Source organism: Lygodium microphyllum, chromosome 17, assembly GCF_053477565.2.
Source record: "Lygodium microphyllum isolate KBCC chromosome 17, Lygodium_microphyllum_v1.1.10, whole genome shotgun sequence".
Classification (NCBI taxonomy): domain Eukaryota; kingdom Viridiplantae; phylum Streptophyta; class Polypodiopsida; order Schizaeales; family Lygodiaceae; genus Lygodium; species Lygodium microphyllum.
The window spans coordinates 4,815,667-4,832,429 of record NC_141151.1 but is presented as its reverse complement, the minus strand read 5'-3'; the positions used below and the strand labels follow the sequence as shown (position 1 = coordinate 4,832,429).

The 16,763-nt window shown below is 44.5% G+C and overlaps 1 protein-coding gene across 2 annotated transcripts in view; it reads left to right on the top strand.

Moving 5' to 3' along the window:
* Positions 1 to 16,763, top strand: part of LOC148021525 (protein HAPLESS 2-B-like) — a 309,826-nt gene that overhangs the window by 17,855 nt on the left and 275,208 nt on the right. For both annotated transcript variants that reach the window (XM_087696627.1, XM_087696629.1), the window contains exon 3: positions 10,340 to 10,410. In XM_087696627.1, the coding sequence (XP_087552753.1) occupies positions 10,340 to 10,410 (71 nt within the window). The remainder of the gene's footprint in view (positions 1 to 10,339; positions 10,411 to 16,763) is intronic.

Genomic DNA, 16,763 nt, shown 5'->3' with positions numbered 1-16,763 from the left:
CATTCTACGAGAACAAAATAAGAGGATCATGAAGTGGGGGCAATAAGGGTGGAGCAAATAGTATCCATGTATGGAGCAACCACGTTTCCAATTATGAAGCTAGCCAAAAACATGGATACTTGGGGCTGAGTCAAAGATAAAAGCATTGTGAGTCTGCCAAATGTGCCAAAGACCAGTCCATTGCATGAACTGAAAGAGGCAAGGATGATGAGACTGCTGAAGGAGGGTAGGGAAGGGCTCTGTAGGCTGCAGTGTTGTCAAAAGGTGGTCCCACAAGTCCTTATAACTTGAGGGATGCAAAAAGCCTCTTGGCGGTGTGGAAAGACATCAATCCTCCACGAGTCACCAGAGTGGCACTAGAAACTGAGGGTAAGCCTAGTCATGCCATGCGATTAAATTTAGGGTGAGCCTCTTGCTTCCCATTCCACAAAATCAGCTTGGACATTGCAAGCAATTCCATCTGAAAAGAGTTAGTGGGCCAAATGATCCTCTGCAAGGTGCCATTGGGCCTTTTGAAGGACCAACTTGCACAAGCAGATGAGTTGGGTGAGTAGGAAGGAAGAGGATAAGGAAAAGGGGGTGTTAGTATTAAGAACTTGCCACCATGAACTGCGAATGGTCATATTACCATGAACCACTCTCCGCTCTTCCAAAAAGAGCCAGGCAACAAAGACCTAGGGTTATCGATCATGCATGTGGCACGAAAGAGAGATCACTGCAAAGCAACCATGTGAGTGTGCGCACCCAAAGTAGCCCCACCACCCATTCTTTAGGAGTGCATGGATGGCTCCAAGAGATCCACAAGATACCTGCATGTAAAGTGCCCTTTTTCCATAGCATAAATTGAATGGGCCCAGTAAGAACCCTCAAGGTGGAGGTAGTCCAAGGCAAAAGTAGCAAAAAGTATGTGAGTGTAGGAAGTACAATGGATTGTGCCACTTTAAGGTGAACATGGAAAGGCTAGGCTTGGGATTTCCAGTATTGAAACTTTGCCTACAATTTCAAAGAAATCCATTGCAACCACTGCTTGGGCTGAACATCAATGCCTAGGGGGTAACCCAGATGTTGCATGACATTGCCACGGGGGATCACCTTGCCATTGTAAAGACTACAAATCCTGTTCAGTACAGCTGATGTGGGAGGATTTGGCTGCATTAATACGAAGACCAGAGGCTTGGTCAAAAAGTTTCCATACATCCAATGCCTTGTGGAGGTTCTCTCATTCCACTTTGAGAATCATGAATGTGTCATTTGCTAGCGCTCAAAAATGTTTGCCAAAGGGAAGAGAGAGACTAGGCAGCTGTCCGGTGGTCACCAAATGAGAAAATATGGAAAGGACTGGATGGGTCACCAAGGCAAAGAACAAGGGGCTCAAAGGGCAACCTTGTCTTACTAATTGCGCAAGAGTGAATGGCTTAGTGACTCCACCATTTAGTTGTCAAAGTGCAGCGAATGCAGAAGCGTATGGACAAGACTGAAAGACAATGGACACGAGAAAACGGGAGAGAGAAAAGAGAGAGAAGAATGCAGAAATCTGCAGTCAATGAATGCTGAAATAAAGAGGGCAGATTTACAAGGGCTGTCAGTGTATCTCTTGGAACCAGATCTCTCTCACCAAGACCTGAAAGCAAAAGTGAGGACTAGGTCTTGTGGCTGGCTGATTGCTGCCAGATCTGGCCGACCTGCCAAATCTGTCTGAAACACCACTGAAACGGCCGCTGGAAACGCTGCAATAAATGTGATCTTCCCAGCCCACCCACGTGGTATTGAATTGCTTGCTGAACCTGCCCAGACACTGGTGACTACTGAAAAGAATGCCTAAATAATGCCCAAATAACTGATAAGAAATGTTTTAGTCCCTCCAATATTGACTACACCAACTGTGTCCTAAGAAATGCTAGTTCAGGGGATGGCTAATCTCTAACACACCCTCTTAGATTGTGGATGCGGCATAAGGCTTAGGGATTTGGAGTGCCATCGAAGAACAACCTGAGGAAGCGCCTTCATAAACAAATCTATGAGGTTATCCTCTGTCTTCTAGTAAACCACATCAATAGTCTCATCCAAGATTCTCTCTCGAATGAAATGGTATTGTATCTCAATGTGCTTTGATCTAGCATGAAACACTGGGTTTTGTGCTAGAGCAATGCAACTCTCATTGTTGCAATGAAGGGTCGTAGGACTTGTCTAAGGGCAGCGAAGCGCTGAAGCCACAATGACTCACATGTGGTGGAAGAGGCTGCTCTATACTTCGCCTCTGTGGAAGGAAGAGCAACAGTGGGCTGCTTCTTGCTACTCCATGAGATAACACCTGCACCCAAAGTAAAGCAATATCCTGTCGTTGACCGCTAGTAGTCAACATCTTCGGCCCACTTTGAATCTGCCCAGCTTGTAAGAACCAAAGGTGAATCTCTAGTACTTGCTGGATAAGGAAGACCAAGATTAGGGGTCCCCCTTAGGAATTGCAAAATCCTCATAGCAGCTTGCCAATGTACCATCTTGGGTTCACTCATGAACACGACCAACAAACCTATAGGAAAGCACAAATTAACCTGAGTTAAGAAGTCAAATCAAGGGCCCAATCAACTACCTGTAGTGGGAAGCATCAGTCGTCAGTGAATCGCTATGGGCCGTAACCTTTTGGTTCAGATCCATAGGAGTAGAAATAGCCTTATATCCTTCCATCTCAAACGTGCCCAAAAGCTCTTGCACATACTATTTTTGGGAGATGAAAATCCCCCTCAGATTCTAGTAAATCTCATGGCCTAAAAAGAAATGGAGAAGGCCCATATCCGTCATCTCGAACACCTTGTGTAGTGCCTCCTTCATACCTTGAACCTTTTGGGCATGGTCACCTATCAAAATAATAGTGCCCTCTAGAGCTGAGGTGTGGACATATAGTCGGGGATTGGAAGAGGAACGTTGATATCCCAACTTCCCTTGGAGGAACAAGTCTATCTTCTCGTTCCAAGCACGTGGAGCTAGTTTGAGGCCATAAAGGGCCTTCTTCAACCTATACACCTATCCATTTGATAGGGAAAATCTAGGAGGATGCTCAACATAGATCTCCTTCTTCAAATCACCATTTAGGAGGACAAACTTTACATCCAGACTTTACATCAAGCTGATAAACTGGCCATCTCCTATGGCTGGCTAAGGCAAGAACGGTCCTAATTGTAACTATTCGAGCTGTAGGTGCAAAGGTGTCATGGAAATACACCCTTGGCCATTGTGCCAAGCCCTTTGCAACGAGTTGTGCCTTGTGCTTATCCAGAGTACCATCACTGTTATATTTGGTTTTGAAGACCCATTTTACACCAATCACCTTTTTATAAACGGGCCTGGGCACAAGATCCCAAGTGCCATTCCGCTTAATAGCAACCAACTCCTGCTCCATAGCTTTCTTCCAATGTTGTGACTGCAAAGCCTCCTTCACGGAGGGGGGACTCCCTACCTTGCATGGCACGGGTCATCAAACAATAGTTACTACAAACAAGCTTGGTGGCATGTGCCTGGTTCCTCCAAGACTGCCGTGGACCATCTTGCAATTGCCACTCCTCAAGGACTCCCTCCATTTCTGAATCATAGAGTGTGTCTTGAGACCAATGAGGAGGAGGCTGATACTCCCCCTGTTGCTCTCCATCTGCCGAAGTCTCTGGAAGAGGAACAACTCAAAGGTTAGAACGCTCCCAAGTCAAAGGCTTTGACCAAACAGTCTTCCCAAAGAAGGAGAATAATAATGACAAGAAGAAGCGAGAAGAGAAGTCCAAACAGTACAAAGCCAAGGAGTCTACTTGTCACATATATAGCAAGACTAGCCATTGGAAGAAAGATTGCCCCAACAAGGACAAGGACACCAAGGAGGAGAAGACTACAAAGGATTCAATAGCGGTGGTTGCTCCTTCATCGGCCGCCTTTCTCCATTTGGATGAGGTAGAGGATGTTCCTCCGACAGCCACTCATACAATGATGATGGCTCCACAGTCTTGTGAGTGAACTACGGACAATGGTGCTTCTTGCCACATGACTCCTTCAAAAGGGATTGCCCATATGCATTCGATGCATGGGCAAATCATTATAGGTGGCAGTTCTTCAAATCCCATCAAAGGGAAGGGTAATATGCAACTGATTCCAAATGGACAAGACAATGCCCACATATCAAAGGTGCTCTATGTGTTGGGTCTAGGGTATCATCTCCTTTTAGTGCACAAGATCTAAGCTCTGGGTTTGACAGTCAAGTTTGATAAGAACTCCTAAGTTCTTGATGGTGTTTCTCGATAGGTTCTTTGTGCAAGACATGAGAAAAATGGAGTCAACAAGATGCGGTCTTCTTCTGCCTTTTCTTCTCTTCTATTTCTTCATAGACTCGGATTAAGCATTAGCATGATCAGTTTGGCCACCTCAACTACGAGTATCTTCGCAAGGCTACTCATGGGCAACTGGTACGTGGGTTGCCAAAGATTGGGGTGAGCCACCTGCCATGTGTATCTTGTATTTGTGGCAAGCAACATAGGGATCCTATTTCCAGCAAGGCTTCACCATAGGCTAAGAAGCCCTAGGAGCTTGTTTCGACAGACTTATATGGACCCATGCAGATGGAGTACCTTAAAGGGAGTTTGTATTTCATGCTAATTGTCGATTATTTTAGCATGATGACATGAGCATATTTCTTCGCCTTGAAGTCCAAAGCATTTTCACATTTTAAGGATTGGTTGATCTTTGAAGAGAATAGGTCTAGCAGGAAACTCAAGACCCTAAGATCCGACAAGGGAGGGGAATTTGTCTCCCACTAGCTAACTCATTTTGTGCAGATCATGGCATTCACTAGGGGTTTGCCAACATGAATACCCCTTAGGAGAATAACATATTGGAGCGGAAGAATTACAGTGTAATCGAGATGGGGCAAACTATGATGGAGCATTCGACAAACACCTCAATGTCTTTAGGCCGAAGCACTGGCCACCGCTATCTACATTCTTAATCGATCCCCTACTTCGGCCGTGGTTGGTATGACCCCTTTTGAGGCTTATTTTGGACAAACACCGGACATCTCTTATTTCAGGATGTTCGAGTGTGATGCTTATGTTCACATCCCGAAGAAAAAGAGAGACAAGTTTGAGCCGGCTTCCAATCCCAAGGATATAGCTCACAATCCCAAGGATACATGCTTTATGATCCCACTTCCCAGGAGGTGTACACAAGTCGCGATGTTTGGTTCATGGATTTACCAGTTTCAAAGAGAAATATTGAGCATCCCATTCTTGGAAATCCAGGTGATAGCTGGACAACACCTACTCCAGTGCCTTCAAAGCCTTTGCCTATTGAGACTCCACCCTTAGTGGAGGTTGAGATTGCTTCACCACTAGATTCACCAACTCCTCCCTTTTAAGGGTCTTTGTCAGCCCTGAAGCAATCGAGGTAGAGTAGAATGCACTGAATCGGGGCAGTAACTGAGAAAGAAGAGTTATCGCCATGTCCTTGGAGTTAATCGTTGTCATTGTGTTCTGGATCTGCATCTACAATTGCCAAAGCTTATTGACATGCTTCTGCATAGAAGAAGACTAGTTAGGATTCAAAGTTCTCATATGAACCTCTAGAGATACTTGCTTCATCGCGGTGATCCGATTGTACATTTAGCTCCAGCCATACCTCCCAAGCCACGGTCAAGTGCTCGATGTGAGCAATGATGGTTGGAGTGCAAGAGAGAAAGAGAAAAGAATGGATGCAAGCATTCAATTTGTCCCAATATGCCTATCCCTTCATCAACTTGGCTTTCTCATTTGTTGAAATCTTGGAGGGATCACGGGTTGTAGTACGGTCTATAGCCTCGGTCAGAAGCTCTGCCAAATCATAAGACTTCAAGATGGCAAGCATCACTACGAACCAAATGCGATAATACTCCCCATTAAGCTTACGATTTGAAGGAAGAGCCGGCAACATGGGGACCTTACGGTCCATAGTAGCTTGAAACTCCGTGTCAATTTTAATTGACATTGTAAATGGAATGGCCTACACCAAAACAAGGGCAGCCCCCTCTGATGCCGCACATGGTGCTAGTGCTTACTAGGGCTTCCTTTGCTCATCCTCAAAGAGTTTCACTCACCAGAGGTGATGAAAACTCAAAATCTGCAGTAAAAGGCTGAAAACATAGTCTTTCCTTCTTCACAAACAGCAAGGACCTGCAAACAATAGCAACTTTGCCCCTTCTCCATGCACAACCTGTTCATTGTAGCCCCCAAAGGCTGAAAACTCAAACTTTTGTCATGAAGAATCCTCCCAATCAGCTCTACCCATGATCAATCAGCCTGCCTATGCTGCTCTGATACCATGTTAGAGTGCAGCGAATGTGGAAGTGTATGGACAAGACTGAAAGACAATGAACACGAGAGAAAGGGACAGAGAAAATAGACAGAAGAATGCAGAAATCTGCAGTCAATGAATGCTAAAGCAAAGAGGATAGATGTACAAGGGCTGTCGGTGTATCTCTTGGAGCCGGATCTCTCTCATCAAGATCTGCAAGCAAAAGTGAGGAAGGCAGGCTGAAATGGTGCTATAAATTGTAAAAAGAATGCATAAAACAATGCAGGTAAGCCAGGCTGCTGCTGCCAGATCTGGCTGAAAGACCACTAAAATGGCTGCTGGAAATGCTGCAATAAATGCGATCTGCCGAGCCTGTCCACATGGCGTTGAACTGCCCACCGATACTGGCGACTACTGAAAAGAATGCCCAAATAACTGACACAAAATGTGTAAGTCCCACTGAGAGTACTGACTACACCAATTGTGTCTTGAGAGCTGCTAGTCGAGGGGACTACTAATCTCTAACATCAGCATGACCTGCGAAGAGGCATCCATATTGACTGTGTGTATCAGATGGGACATGCGTAGACTGAAACCCATAACATGCATGAGCTCTGCTAGAAAAGACCAATCCAAATAATCAAAAGCCTTTTTGAGATCCAATTGAATGAGCACAACTTCCTGCTTAGTGCTTTCCATAGTCAACGGCTAGTTGAACATTTAATACATTGTGCAAGATATTCCAGCCCTTGATAAATCCATACTTATTAGGGTGCACAAGGGTAGGGAGGTGCTTGTGGAGATGATTAGTCATGATTTTAGTGGAAATTTTGTACATAGATTTCATCAAAGGAATCGGCCACCAATGTTTCAACATCAAGGGCGACGACAATTTCGAAATTAGCTTAATGACCCCCATCTTCCATGAAGTAGGCATAATTCTAGTCTCCTAGATTTGTTGACACATGACTGCCAAAGGTTTGGCAAGAGTGGCAGCATAGGCTTTAAAAAAATCATTAGTCAAGCCATCCCATCTTGGACTTTTGTGGTTGGGTAGATATAACAAAACATCCATGACCTCTCCCTTGAAGATATCTTTGTCCAAATCATCATGCATATCTCGTGACAATTAATCCTTGACTAGGTGCCTAGAAAGCTGAATGGGCCTGGGTGGTTTGTTGAGTAGGAGGTGATGGAGACGAAGTGCCAAGAAGGTCAAGGAAATATTCTCTACATGTACGCACATGGACTACGGATTTGTAGCCATTGAGCCATGTGCATGCTTGAGGCGAACCATATTTTCTCGAATAGGAGAGGCATGCAAGCCTTGCAAAAATTTATGTGACTGACATGAAGCATCTTGTAGATTCTTTGTCAAGCTTTGCAACTTGGCTTGCTGATAAGATCTCAATTGGAATTGCTGAGTGAGATTTGTCAGCCTTGTGGCTAGTGGTAGTAGGAATGGATCATCTTGGAAATCAATTAGCAAGGAGTGAACCAATGCGAACATTGCTTTAATAGCGTGTTGATGCTACCTACAAAGAGAAGCACGATGAATGCCATAATGCTTAATAACCCTTTGCACGTTATGGAGCAATTGCTCAAAAGAATTGCTGCCCCCTACCAGGAATTCAAGTAGAAACTTGTCAACCAGCTGCTCCATATAACCCCTAAAGATTGGGTGCTTTAGGTAAGATGAATTAAAATGCAATGGGAGCCTTTCCAAGAATTGCACAAAAGGGGCAATAGGTTGGGCAAGTATGTCAAATTTCAAAGGGAAATAATCCAACAAAACATATTGTTGCAGCATTTGGATATCTAGAATCTCTGGCAGGAAAGAATCATCGCACATAACATACATTTAGTCCAAGTGGACCATGTGGCAAAGTACTGTGTTGATTGAAAAGTAAAATCTGAATCTGATAGGTGGAGCCAAGACCTAATATCCTGCTTCAAAACAACCATCTCAAAATCATGCCACGCATGCTTCTCGATTGCATCCATCACCAAGTGCTCAGAGGTAGATTGCAAATGATGAATGCACATATTGAAATCTTCCATCAATATTCCCGGTCTACTAAGAGACAAGCAAGCTGCCAGCCAATCCCACAGATCCCATCAAGACAAAGAGTCATTCGGTGCATTGAGGCCTACCACCTGCCCTTCAAATAAAATTTCAACAGCCAGAAAGTGGCCATGGACGTTGTTTTTGACAAGGACCGGCTGAAGCTTGCCATTCGCAACCATAAGCACACTTGAATAGTGTTGAGCTGAGCCCCCTGCATAGAACAATTGGAACCCATTGCAATCCACAATTTTGCTAGCTTCACCATGATTTTATGGTCAACAACACATAACACATTCCATTGATTGTCGTGTAGAACGTGCCACATATCATGCTGCTTGCTGTGTGAACAAATGCCACTCAAATTCCAAGTGGTGAGCCTCCTATGTCATGACTGAAGTGTTTGAGTGTTGAGGCTGATTTTGCTTTGACTGCACTTTCGTAGCCAAAATATTAAGAGTGCCCTCATGTAGAAAGTCAATCAATACTGCAAGTGAGTTTGAGTCCCTATGCTTCACTTTGGAAGTGGAGGGATCATATCCTTGTTTTGGAGCGGCCCTTGGGTATTGACGATCCCAAGGGGTGATCAATTTACCATGGGGATCAAAAGCAAGCCACACAGGAGGGTCTTGTGAACAGTTAGTAGAGGGCTTTGGAGCAGAGGATTTTTGAGGGTCTATTGAGATTGTGGCATTGGTAGCAGATACCACCAATGTCTTATCTTTGTAACACACATAAGTGCATAAGGGGTCTTTTGAAGTGTTCGGCATAGCTGCTGCCAAGCGCACATTAGACTTTTTCCCTCTTTTGGCATGGACATTAACTCAATCTTGGTCAGGGGAATCTAAAGGCTGCATAGGTTATTTCCCCTTATTTAGAATAGGGCATAGTGGGGGGACCGCGTTTGCTTGAGGGCCATTGACCATAGGAGCATCATGGACTAGTGAAGGCAAACCCCCTCCACAATAGCAGTCTTTTTCGGACATTTGGCCATAAAATGCCCCAGTTGTCCACATGAAAAATGATGCCTTGCAAAGGTCCCCCACTTCAAACGATAGTGCAACGAAGGCATTTTAGGACAATTTGAGTGCAGCCGGTTGGGCCTTATGCATGCAGTATCCCACAACATGCACAGGCAGTTGCGATTGGCAGCCTGCAAACTAGGGGTAACCAATACGATGCCAATCGCTCCCATAGCATCCTTAAGCAATGGCCAATAGACTGTGGGGTAACATTCGACTTCAACCCATATCGGGCATTCCTGCTATAACAACTGATGGAATTCTGCCAACGGTCTCCAAGCGACTACATGCACCAGGTGTTTGTCAAAGTATAGTGGGACCTTGGCTAGAAGATCATCCCGAGTGCTTTTTATTGGTACATGTGTATGTGGCCCCTCAATTTAGGTTCTTTTTCCCCAATCTGTCATTGACAAGGGTGTTGAGAAGCATTTATGGTCCCTATTATAGGCCCATACTTTTGATCTAGGCCTATTATATGGCCGAGAAGCTGGATGGTGATATTAATCTCTTTGTGGCTCAGCCAGCCTATTGATGAGATCTGTTCTCAGGTTTTGACTATTTTAGGCTCACGTCTGGACAGTACTCTCAGTTCTCAGTTTTAGGTTTTTTTCCTTCTGCCTTCACATCTTCTCATGTTCATTCTTTGCTGTCCATGCTTTTGCATGTTTGTTTCCATGATACAATGCCCATTGATTTGGAAATTTTCAAATATTTTCCAAGGTTCATAGGATTATTTTCAACTTGCCATAGTTACCATATGACATGATATTAGGATCTGAAAGCACAACAGACTATGTATGTTGTATAGAGTTGTGTCTTGACAGGGAATAACTGTCCTCTTTTTGCACTAAATCCTAATAAGAATAATCAATAGTCATCATTAAAAATAATGACAGTATGTGATCTCAGTTAGAATTACTCATTTTTGGACCCTTGATTGTAATTAATGTAGAATTTCAATCGACAACCCTATGAGGAAGCTCGAAGAGTGGGCAAATGTAGGGATGAAGATTGCTGGGATGCGTACGTCTATGTAAAGCTTTGCAATGTTGAAGTACTTTCTTAGATTAGATTTGCCTAGAATCAAAGAGTCAGTACTTGTAAGGTCAAGAATTGAATTCATGTTTGTCACTACTTCATTCTGGTAACATGTGCAATGTATATTTAGAGGATGATAATGTCTAGATTTTGCTCAGCTATTGAAAAACAATGTTATAGATTTTCAATTAGCTTTAACTGACAACTGCTAACTCATTTTGTTAGATGTACAAATCACCATAATAATATTATATACTATGCAATGCAGATTGCTTTGGTAAAGTTATTGCGTTAGTCTGGAATGATAATCTGGCCAGTATGTTCACAGATATGAGCTGTCGACATGGGATTAAATAATGCTTCTTTTGAGTTGAATTTGCATGCCAACCTAAAATTTCAACATTAATCTATATTCTTGAAACAAGAGAGTAAATCGCAAGAGACTAGGAGAAAGTGCCACCAAAGGCAAGACATGGTGGGATTGCTATTGCCAAGCTTGCTTGAAAAAGACTTCTACTGCTATGTTCATGATGGTAATTCGAGGCTTGCCGATGCTAATGTGGCTTAGCTGAAGGAGAGGCTTGGATTGCATGGATAGATTCTCAGTTTTTTGCTAATGAATAGATGCTACATAGACCTCTACTATACCTTGGACTGTCATTGGGTTTATAAGTCTTTTGCATTATGCAGCAAGATTCATAACTGATTCCTATGGAAAGACTGGAACTGTCAGCTACTTCATCAATCAAATATTGGACTGGAAATGACCAAAACTTTATGGCTGGTCACAAAAAACCTCAACAATGTTGTTTAGAATGTTGTCCATTAAGATGAAGATATGGTACTTCTCTGGGTTAACATGCAACAGAAGTATCACAATTCATGAAAATTGTGCCATCCATTCATACAGCAGGCAAAAACAACATACAAATGCTATGCATTACTCGTCTCCACAATTGACATGTTGCCATTATTGTGTATTGCATAAATCATAGTCCTACATTGGCAGTGCAAGACATCACTTGATGGAAACTGAAATCAAATGAAGTGACCAGTAGAACTGAAAGAAAGAGTGGACTGGAAAAGGAGAAATAGAAGTGAAGATAAACTGAAACAAGAGTCTGTACAGAGGCTCCCTCCCTAAATAGGGAAAAATGGTGGGCCAGCGACCTGGTCCAACCATCAGGTCAGCTTGTTGGCAAGGTCCCAAAACTGGGCTAAAATGGAGCTGTAGCAAAAAATGATCTCAACGTCCCTTATGTGACATTTTGGGGAAGAAGAAACCAATTGAGTTGAGGGGCAAGAACCACTTCTCAACGGCTAGTCTTAGGGTGCTTAAATACAACTGCTTCTCAATAAAGATGAAAGGGCCTTGGTAAAAACATCTGCTACATTTTACTTCAAGGCATATACTTGAAGCTGAGAGTTTCCAACTCAATCTGCTTAAGGATAAGGTGGTAGTGAACTCAGTATCATTGGTCCTCTGGAGGGAAGAGCAGATTGCTTACAAGGCAATGGTTCTATGGCTATCCAAAGATGACAGTGGTTGCTTATGCACATCCCCTGTAAAAATACTGAAGCTCCAATGTGGGATCCTAACTGCCGAGATGTAGCAAAAAATGATCTCAACGACTGCGCTTTGGGGTGCTCAAATACAACTGCTTGTCAATAAAGATGAAAGGGCCCTGGTAAAAAACGTCTGCTACATTTTACTTCATAGGAACATATTTGAAGCCGAGAGTTGCCAACTCAATCTGCTTAAGGATAAGGTGGTAGTGAACTCAGTATCATTGGTCCTCTGGAGGGAAGACCAGATTGCTTACAAGGCAATGGCTGGCTATCCAAAGACAGTGGCTGCCTCTGCACATCTGCCATAAAATACTAAAGCTCCAATGTGGGATCCTGACCTGTGTGATACATAGCCTTCAGTGATGATCCTGCAATTAGAGGATGCTTCCAGCTTGATCAAGAGATAAGTCTAGAGCTAAGAGAAATGCAGTAACCTCTGGAGTACAACAAGGATGCTGAGGGATAAAGAACCTCTGAGATAGTGGAGCTCCTGCATAGCTACCTGCCAACGAGTGTGATGGGGAGAGATGGAGAGTTGAATCAAAATGCTCACTAAAATAGACTTATCCCCTTGTTTTGGAAAAGGTAAAGAAGAGAACCAACTAGTTGCTGGTACGATATCATGTCAATCGAATCTGAACCGTCATCGCACAAGTAGTTCTTGGAGCGGGCAAGAGTGGTGGACTCCTGGAAAGTCAAGATGTTGTCCAAGCTGTTACACTCTTAGCCAAGGCCTGCCTGAGTGGGGTGAATAATGTTGGTATCAATGGGGCCAATCTGAGATTGATCGCTTTGGCAAGGATCTTGCAGGCCGTTCCAAGCAAAGGGATTGGCCTCCACTGTGTGATCTCCAATTTGTCCCCAGTATCCTTGGAAATGAGATGGAGCAATCCCTCAAATAGTTTCTCTAGTATATCTTCTTGATCCATTTCCTTAGGCCATCGAGTTTAGCTTTTTTGATCCCCTTTGTCAATGGGGGGATAATGCTCTAGAGAGTATTAACATTGGCCTCCCAAGGTAGCGTTTCACTTACAGGCCTAAAGGGCAACTTGTAGCAAACTGCCTTAGGATGCATTGAAGGGGACAAGTCTTTAGGCCTTGTTTAGCCTCCTTTGAGGATGAGGGGGGAGGACCCTTTTCTGGTAAGAGCGAGAGAGAAAGAGAGGCAGAGGAGACAAGCCGCTAGATAGGGGAGACAATGATAGATACATGGAGAAAGAAAGAAAGAAAGATATACTAACGTCTTCTGAGGCCAAAATCACCCTATGAGACAAAACAATGTACAATGTTGATCATCACTAGATATCCAAGTGTGAGGTGCTAAAAGATGATCAGTGATATATTGTGAAAAGAACCTAAAGTGATGTACTTGACAAAATGGTGCCCATGTAGGGATACAATAGGAGGATGAAGGAGTACATGTCTAGCTATGTGGCTACGTGATATCTATGCATCTAGTTTCACCTAGTTAGGATTGATATGTAGAGTATGTCATGCATCCTTGATGAAATAAGATAGGGGTAGTATCTAGATTGAGCCCTCAGCTCTGTCATGTGCTGCTCATGTCGTTGGTAGATCTCCATCATCTCTCTCGGTTGTAGCATTTGTGTGTGGTATCCCTGTATCTATCATTGGTGTGCTGCTCTGATCTCCTCAGCTCTCTAGATTGTCACCCCTCTTCGTGTGGTTACTATATGTGGAGTTACTATCTAGGAGAAGTCAATAAGCTGTCACTAATGTCCCCCCTCTCTATATGGCGCTTGCTTGTAATAATGATGTGTGGAGTCTCTGAATCTCAACTAAGAACTAGCCTAGGCAGGGTTGGTTTGGGGACTCCATGACTAGTCCAAGGGAGGTGTTTTCTCCAAATAGTGTGGGGTACCTAGCTTGAACTATGTTATAGGATCTACATGTGCAGATATGGTGCTTTTGACTCTCCACATCCTCTTGGCATAGTTTGCAAATCTGCTCAAATCTAGGGATGTGGGCTGCACTCCGAGTCTCAATCGCAAGTTGATGAGAGGATATTGTGAGCTGGCCAATGGCTACTCACATCTCATGTGGCATGTGTACATCTAGGTATTTTGGTCTCACAATGAAGCCATTCCATGTAGTCCTCATAAAATTGAGAGTGTGCAACGGAAAGAGGACAGTGAACACGGAGAGAAGGAGACAAAGGGAGAACGTAGGAGAGAGAATGAACAATGTGACTGCAATGGCTGAAGGTACAAGGTTGTAACAGTCAGCTCCAACATGCAACTCTACACGTTAGTGTGGGTGCCAGGTGGTAGCAAGGGGGTGAGAGAATGAGGAGGGCTGGCTGATCATGAAGGATCAATGATGGATAATGAGAGTCACAAGTGGGAGGGCAAGCTGCCTATATATAGGAAAATGGGGCCAAAAGTGGCTAGGCCCAAAATAGGGCATCTAGGATAGCCAAAAGTGCCCAAAAGAAATGCACTAATGTGCCCTCCATCTAAAGTGTCTAAAAGACATGAAATGACAGACAAATACAATGTTAGAGCTCCTAATGTCCTCGTTTGACTCAGATTGAGGCTCATAGCCAAGAGATGACCACACAAGTCACACATGACTGCTAACAAAATGATCCTTGTAGTACGACATCTTTGGTGGAATAGGCTAGTGGGGTGAAGTCCATGTGTGTTGTATGTACAGATGATAAAGGTCGTGTCGCATGACCAAGTTCCTCTTAGTGTGGGAGAGGTGTATAAAGGGGGAGTTAGGATCATACTGAAAGTGGGGAGAGGTGGTCCATATTCTGTGAGCTAGTGTTGCACTTGTGCATACCATGAAGTCTCATATCCTACCTAAGCTAGTTGTCGAGAGGCCTTGAAGGCTCTCCTAGATAGTCTATCTAGATGCATGTCGCGTACTCTGTGTATGAAGCTGATGGTTTGAAAAAGGGCCTTTATCATCATGGGGGTGCAGTGAACTTGGCTCTAATAATCTCATATGGTACTAATAGTTTGCTGTGGATTATCCATGAGAGTATGATGACTTGTGGTTTGTTAATCTATGTTCATAGATATGTAGTCATGCCAGGGGTCCAAATTGTTAGCTTGCTCTATTTCAGTGTGAGTCTGTCATCTCTTGGTTGTGAGCTCCTGTCAGAGTGTGGCAGGAGACAGAGGAGCTCTGTCAATTTAGGTGTTGCTGTTTTTTGTGGCAGTCAGCCTTTAGTGGCTGCTTTTTGATGTAGTCGGCCAGTTTTATGGCTGGGGGGCTATATATAACAGCCCCCCCCATCAGCCATACACATTGTTTTTCGCAGGTTCAGCATTCTATTCGACGGGCTTCTCGGAGGAAGATGGTGGAGGGACTTCCCAATTTCCCTCCTCTCCACACTTTATGCCCCAGCTGCTTGAGGGGCAAGCAGCATAGGCAGCCTCACCCATAGGTTGCTTCCAGGAGGGCTTCTTCTTTGCTTGAGTTGGTTCACACCGACCTTTGCGGACCTATGGGCACGGCCTCCCTTGGGAAGGCCAAGTATTTGATGCTGATTGTGGATGACTTCAGTCGTTATGTGTGGCCTTATTTCTTGGAGTACAAGAGTGAGGCGTGCTCCCGTTTCTGCGAGTGGAAGGTGTTTGTGGAGACATAAACAACTTCCATAGTTCGTGGTATACGAGCTGATCACGGTGGCGAGTTCACTTCTCACCTTTTCTCTTAGTTTTGCAGGGATCACGGCATTCGGGTGGAGTATTCCCATCCGAATACACCATCAGAGAATGGTGTTGTGGAGTGTGCGAATGGGACCATGGTGGAGATGGTCCGATCCATGCTAGAGCATAGGAGTCTTCCTCATTCCCTTTGGGGTGAGGCGGTGGCTATAGCGGTGCATATTCGCAACCGCTCTCCGACTTCGGCATTGCAGGACATGACTCCTTATGAGGCTTTGTTTGAGAGGAAGCCTTTCGTGTCCCACTTTCGCATCTTTGGCTGTGCTGCTTTTGTCCATATGGACAAGAAGAAGAGGAAGACGAAGCTCGACTCTAAGTCGAGACAGCTTATCTTCGTGGGCTATAGCATGACCAGGAAGGGATATTGGCTCTACGATCTGACTACACGGAAGATTGAGGTGAGTAGGGATGTGATCTTCGATGAGGCTTTGGCCTCCGAGGATCCGATTGATGGTTCTCTTCCAGTGCTTCTTCGACATCGACGGACCCTCCCCCACCTTCTCTCCCTTCACTTCCTTCTTGGATACCTCTTAGCACCCCTCCTTCTTCGGCTCCTCCCCCTCCTATTCCTCCTACTTCGGCTTCCTCTCTCCCTTTGGCGGATGTGACTCCTTCTTCTTCGAGTACTTCCACCCCTTCAGCCTCCCCTTCGGAGTCTTCTAGGGATCCACAGCCGTCCGATGGGGAGCCTTCTTTAGATGAGGAGGATCTACCTTACCTTGGTGCAGGGGAGTCCCTTTTTGAGACAGGTGCTTTACAGGTTTCGGAGGCTACTCAGTCTTCCTCACAGCAGGAGGAGTCTCTTAGGATTCCTTTGTGGTATCGCCGGCTTATGCAAGATTTAGGTGTTACTCACTTTCCTGCTTCTTCTACAAGTCCACGCAGATCAGCCCGCTTATAGGCCCAGCGGGATAGTTCACTCTGTGTGAATTATGCTCTTATGTCATAGATTCTTCAGGATTCCGAGCCTTCCACAGTGGAGGAGGCTCTTGCACAGGATATTTGGCGACAGGCTATGCAGGCAAAGCTCAATTCCATCGAGCAGAACCATACTCGGGAGCTTGTACC